This window comes from Habropoda laboriosa, unplaced genomic scaffold, assembly GCF_001263275.1.
Source record: "Habropoda laboriosa isolate 0110345459 unplaced genomic scaffold, ASM126327v1 scaffold9, whole genome shotgun sequence".
Classification (NCBI taxonomy): domain Eukaryota; kingdom Metazoa; phylum Arthropoda; class Insecta; order Hymenoptera; family Apidae; genus Habropoda; species Habropoda laboriosa.
In genome coordinates this window covers 2,567,051-2,573,661 of record NW_017100191.1, presented here as the reverse complement: position 1 = coordinate 2,573,661, position 6,611 = coordinate 2,567,051, and the positions used below count along the sequence as shown (strand labels likewise).

Genomic DNA, 6,611 nt, shown 5'->3' with positions numbered 1-6,611 from the left:
ACGCTACTTGATTGGACCCCAGTTTACATCGTCCTTTCACATAAATAAAAATCAGCTGTGATCATTTTCCTCCATCTTCGTTGCTTTTTTTTTCTTTTTTTTTTTAAGGTTAATTTCCTCGATTTCCCTTGAATCCTTTATTCGTCACCTAAAGATCCGTTACTACATTAACTAAAACGTTACAAATGTCCTAGTATTGTCTAAAGGTGCTCTTTTTTTTATTATTTCCTTTAATGTCCGCTATTTTTCTCACATTCAGTCTAAGTTAGGTTATATTTATAGTATTTATAAGGGCTTGGAATTATTATGTTCTTAATGTAATACGAGCTAGCCTTTTTTTGTTTATTGTTAATGCCAAGCTGCTATGTACAGGTTGCCATTTTGTTTTTTCCTTTTTTCTTACACAACTTGGTTACACAACGCGTGATGCTTCTTTTTTCGGTTTCATCAAAACTCGACACACACCTCGATCGTTTCATATCGTTTGTAACAATATATATACCCAAAGAAATCGAATTTCTTCTGGCAGTAGGTCACATTACATCCATCGTACACGATGGAACAAATAAGCGTCGATTATGAGCGTTTTTAGCGCCACGTTCTACAAACTATAAAGAGCGCCAACTATAAATCAAAAGAGAATTGAAAAAAGAAAAGAAAAAGAAACAAAGAGTACTAAATTCACGCGAAAGATCGCGTTATTTCGTATACTTGAAAAAGAACACGAAGGAAAATATGAACAATCATAGTTTTTGACTTCTAACGATGTATAGTCTCTTCCCTAATTTCTTCATTTCTAAAACTCTCACTTCATACACCTCCACACTTCTCGTCTCTGCCAGACATGAACTGGTTACTAATTGTCCCTTCGTTGCTATTTAATCAGCAAAGAAAAAATTGCTGATTTACATCACTGTATCTAGCAACAGAACAGTATTATTATCTTTTAGCTACCTTAATGAATCTAATTCTCTCATTCACGTCCGTGAGCCTAAGACTAGTATCAAAAGATCCAGTTACACTATTTTTGATTAGAAAAGACTCTCCTCTAATCATTTCAACTTTAAATCCTGCGATACGTGTTAAGAAATCCAGTTCTGTTACTTTAGAAAAAAGAACGATGTATTCTTCAGAGCGTTCCTAATCACTTAATAAAAAGGAAAAAAACCTAGTCATGAAATGCGTATCAAAAGTTTTTTCTATGTGCTCTTCCGCTTTTTCTGTGTTTTTCCTCCTCCCTATATTCTTCTGCTTCATATTTGTCCACATAAGAAAAAACAGTGTACTCCTCAGTCACTTCTAACTGCTTCGATGATGATCCTAGTTTATAAAACGTGTATCAAGTATTATTCGCAGTTCTTGTGCTGTTGTTTGGACTCTCTAAGAGTCATTCAGCTATATTTCCTAATTTCGAAAAAGGAACTGTTCCTGTTCACTTTGAAGGAACCTAGTTTTACAAAAGTTGTTATCTCTGTCTTCATTACACTTCTCTGAAAGAATAATACATTCTTCAGCCTTGCTCCTAGTCACTTGAACGAACCTAGTCATGAAACACGTATCAAGAGGTGCTGTTTCTGTGCTTTTTACTCTTTGCCTTGCCAGGCTCGAACTCGTCTTCACTCCTTCGACGTTTCTCCTTCAGTTGCTTCTCCATGGCGAGCATGGTGATCATTCTCTTATGGGAGTCACCGACGATCCAGCCATGTTGCTCCTGACGGTCGTCTTCCTCCTCCTCAACTACAGGAACCACTTCAAGTATCTCTTCCTCATCGCTTGAACTGGACCAATAATATAATTGATTGGCAGCTGCTCGTTTTCGTCGACCAATGGCCACTCCGACACCTTCTTCCACTTTATTCCAAGATTTCGTTGTCTTCAGCTCTTCGTCATCAGAGTCCCTTTTACCACTAGATGATCTACGTTCCTTGTCCTTTGATCCCTTTGAATCTGCCTTGCTCTTCTTCTCAGTATTGGAATTTTTGTTCTTTTTACCTATTGTTGTGACTTTTATGTCTGTCTTTGAAGTCTTTTTCGGTTTTATTGGAGACTTGGAGTGCTTCTTCTGCTTTGTAGAAGATTCTTGTTTACTCTCACTCTCATGGTTAGTTTCAATTGATACAGACTTGTTACAATTATTCTCTAGATCACTTAGTCCTTCACGGTTATTTTTGGCATAAGTGTTTTCATCTGTTTTATTCTGTTTCTTCTGTTTGTCCTTCACTTGGTGTTTCTTCTTCTGTACTGGTTCTTGTATTACTTTTCTGTCTATTGATTCTGTCTTCTCTGGTTCCTTCGTGCCATTGACGTCTGCCGTTACGTCTGCAATATTCTGCGCAAGGGATTCTTTTTTCTTCCCAACCTCCCTCAGTATCTCTTCCTCTATGGCTTTCTGTTCCTTCGCTATCATCTGCTCATGCTTTTTCTCTATGTACCTCTCCTTCCTCTTCTCCTTCGATTCCCTCTTCTGTTTGCGTGGCTTATCATGGTCTGACCTGTCGTTGGTTCTTCTATCCCTTGGATTTGTCTCTTCATCAGAGCTGCTTATCTCTGCCAACAATCCCTGCTTACCAATGGCACACTTCCTCTGTCTTCTGGTAGGTTGAAAGTCCATCAATATCCTCTCTTGCTCCTCTTGCATCTTTTTCAACTGCTGCTCCTTCCTCTTCTTCGACTCTTGCACCTTTCTGCTCAGGAATACATGAAGGGGAAGATTTTCTGACTCTTTTTGTGGCTTCTCATTGCTGGACAATTTTTCTGGCAAGACTAAGAGATCATTATCAGGTTCCTCCTCCTGCTCCTCCTCAGTTGTTGGAGATTTCGCTGTTGGCTCTTGCACATGAGTAAACATTTCCTTCTCAAGTTCTGTTGATACTACTGTATCAATATTTTCCACAGGTTTGATGTTCACGTTCACGTTACCATACTTTGTTTCTAGGGATGTTTCGTTGTCAGCTTGGTCCAGGAGATCTAGAGCTTCTTCAAGAGGGATTAGTTCATTTTCCTGCATGTAATCTGTCTTGTTATCAATCTTCTCTTGTGGCAGACATGGACTTTTTGCTCCAGATTCCTCTGGGACGTTTGGTTGTACTGTGTTTATTGGTTCTTCTGCATCTGAGTCAACTACAGAACTATCTTCTCTGTATAAATCATCCATTTCGAAGTTCCTCTCGTATTGATTTTCAATCTCCTCGTCACTGTTCCTCTGCTCGTCCACGTCTTTCCTCTCATCGATAACCAGAGGATGATCAGACATCTCTGACTCAGACTTCTTATTGTCAGAATCATGTTTGGCTGCGTTGTCCTTCAAATCTTCGCTTCTCCAGTCGTCCACATGATCTTCGTTCTCAGAAGAATATTTATTAACCAATTCCTGGCTCTGATCCACATTCTGAAATTCTGTAGCCTTCTTCGTGGTCTTCTTCACTCTTCTTTGTCTTCTGGACTCAAAATCCACATCCTCATCTTCAAATTCACTCTCTGAGGAGGTATACAACTCCGCAAAGATGTTCTGTTTTCCTTTAGAACAGGTTCTCTGACTCTTTGAAATGCCTACTCCAACATCCTCTGTCTTCACTGCTGTTCTGTACTCATCAGAGCTGTCGTTCTCGTACCAAGCGTTTCTAGTCTTTTTCTTAGGATTCTTGCTACGCTTCTTTAGCTTAGAGTGCTTCAGAGATGGCTCCACAGTCTTTTTTCCCTTCGGTTGCTTCCTCTCCACAAACTCATCCATTGGTCCAGTGACCTGTCTCTGCTGATCTTCACTTTGGAAAGCCTTCAATGCTCCCTTTGTCTTTGGAGCAAACTTTTCCAACTCTTTGAACTTCCTATCAATCATAGATTCCAATCTGCTGCTCAGAGCATCACCAGTTTTACCATTCTCTAGGCTATCTCCAATAGCCTTGGACATCAGACCAGCTACATCCACTTCCTTGGTTTTCAGACAACTCACCTCATAGCCTGGCCTGCTCCTGTAAGACATCACACTTCCCAGGTTAGGCTCCATCTGACTTTCTTCCTCGTCAAACTCGTATACATCCTTAATCCTGTCTGAGACAAATTCCTCCTTCCTTTCAAAGCCGTCACGTCGTTTCTTCCTCTCAACTAGTCCTCCATGCTCTCCACGACGAATCAGAGGAAAGTCCTGGTGCTTCTTCGTCTTCTTTGCCTTGCGTTGTCTGTGTACATTCAGTTCTCGAAGGGCCGCTTCTGTTTTTGACTTCTCCTGCTGTTTTCTTTCATTTATCTCCTTCTTCCTTTCGAATAACTCTTTGATAGGATTTCTAGTCTTTTTTTGGAGGTCTTTAGGCATATCTATGGGACTTGCATCTGACACTGAATCCTTGCCAGGTGAAATGGTCCCCACAGCCTGGACCACCTCTTGAGATGCTTGTTCTTCAGTTGTAGATGTTGGGGCTCGAGCACATGCTAGCTCTGCCAGAACCTTCATTGGAGTGGATCCACTGTGGACAGAATAATATTGCTTTTATTCATAATTTAGTGTGAAGAAATTTTTAAGCTAGAACTGGACATATGAGTCTTTTATTTTAATAGTCAAATTGGGGACCATAGAGAGAAATCAATGTCAAAATATCTAATTTATGCATATGAGACTTAGAGCCACCTGGAACATATTTATTCTTCTACATTTCCTGTTCACAACTGGGAAATAGCTAGAATAGCTTGAAGCAGAAAAAGTTTCTCTGGCTGATATTTCCATCGTTGTTTGATATAATCGTATCGTATATTCTGTTACATGGAGATAGTTTGTTGTGGGTGGGTGGGGTGAGGGGATCAGATCAATACATAACACGAACGAATAGGGAAGCATTGGGCGAGACTAGAATGTTATTATTTACAGATACACAGACTCTGTCTCTATGCTTGACTGGAGCCCCTAGATGCCTTCAGAGCTCCGAGTTTCGTGAAAGGGATTTGGAGACTCTTATTAGCCAAATTAAAACACCTCAAGTATCTTGGAATTGTGGGAAATAAAGATTTAAATGTTTTGTGGAGTCCACGTGTACTGAAATTTAAGGATGATCTCCAAGTTTAAAAATTTAAACTATCTAAGGAATTTAATTCAAATTATCTTGAATAAAATAATGGATCATTGAAGTTTCATTTATCAATTGAAAATTGACCTCATACAATGTTTGACAACGTTCTTGATAAATATGGACGTCGTTGACTGACAAAAGGGGGATTCAGTGCAACGTTTAGAGTCGCGTCACAATAGCAGAATAGTGTATTGATAATTGGTCGAATAAAAATGAGAAATTATAATATAGTCTGTCAAAAACGCGATCAACAGGTATGGAAATGAAAAACTGACTTTAATGTTTGATCTTCTGTATGAATCTCAATTTTTTCTCTGTAGAGATTGACATTTTACTCGAAATAATAAACGACTTTTTGTGTAAAACGACTGTCAGACTGTTTAGAATTTTGTTGTAAAAACCTGTCGAACATCGGTTCCAAAAAATGGAGCGTGAAGAGGCCCAATAAGTGATAACATGATCCATTTAATCTCACTTCAAAATTTTGGAAGACTTTTACCAAACTTTAATTCGCTTTAAAATTAATTAAAAATTAATACATAGTACATTACTCACTTGTGATCATGCTTTTCATTGTTATGCAACAGGTTGGACAATGCTTTGTCCAATAAACCTCCCAGTGAAGAGTTCATCTTGCTCTTAAGAGCTCCAGAAGAATCCAAATTCATTTTCCCTGTACCTTGTTGCTCTGGTAGACTTCTGACATGGGAAGTATCATTGTAGCCTCCATTTAACAAATTTGTGCCAGACAAATGCCGCCTTTGCTCTTGCAAGTGGGAGTATGTATTCCTTAACATGTTATGTTCATTATTTTTAGAAAGCTGTTCACCATCCACAATCTCAATGCTGTTCTTCTGACTAAAAGTACTGGCAATAAGGTTTTCACTCTCCCTCATGCGCTGTTGAATTTTGTCCCTGAGCTTGTTGTTGTGCTCAAATGCTACATCCAGACTGTCTTCATAACCTAAGTTGTCAGCTCTGGACATGTCTGGGCTGGCTGATCTGCTAGAGTGTTCACTTCTCAGATTTCTACTCCCTCGTTTTGGGTAATCTCCTTCCCTGGCGCTGTACATCTCCTCACCCAGTAACTGAAATTGACCAGATATATAAATATTGATTAGATTAAGATCAATACCTGTTTCAATGAAAGTCTGGGTACCTCACTGTGGTATTTGCTCTCTGCAAGGTACATACTTGTACAGAGTGGAATATTTGAAAGAGATACATGAGATTTTAAGTCTTTCATAGGCTATGCATAAAGATTTATAAGAACATAAAAATGAGATCACTTTAAATAGACCACTTTGTAACATGTAGCATAATTATCTACAATAGCTGGAGGTTCTTTCATCAGGTACACATTGATCAACAAAATTAGGTCTACTGGTGGTAAGAAAAAAAAAGTTTCTTTAAGATGTTGTTCATTTTTCACAGATAAAGAAAGTCAGGAGTCATTTATTCTTGTGCATGTTATGTTAATAATATGAATGAAAAGTGTTAGTATAATGCCAAGCTGAACATTCTTTTATTGAAGCTAATGCCCAGCATTGGTTA

General features: G+C 38.7%; 1 protein-coding gene across 1 annotated transcript in view; it reads right to left on the bottom strand.

Annotated features, from left to right (window-relative positions):
- Positions 1 to 1,154: 1,154 nt before the first annotated feature.
- LOC108570112 overlaps positions 1,155 to 6,611 on the bottom strand; it is a 93,776-nt gene continuing 88,319 nt past the window's right edge. The window contains exons 8-9 of the mRNA XM_017931906.1: positions 5,613 to 6,145; positions 1,155 to 4,460 (exon numbers count right to left, since the gene is read on the bottom strand). Coding sequence (XP_017787395.1) covers positions 1,559 to 4,460; positions 5,613 to 6,145 — 3,435 coding nt within the window. The 3' untranslated portion in view covers positions 1,155 to 1,558. The remainder of the gene's footprint in view (positions 4,461 to 5,612; positions 6,146 to 6,611) is intronic.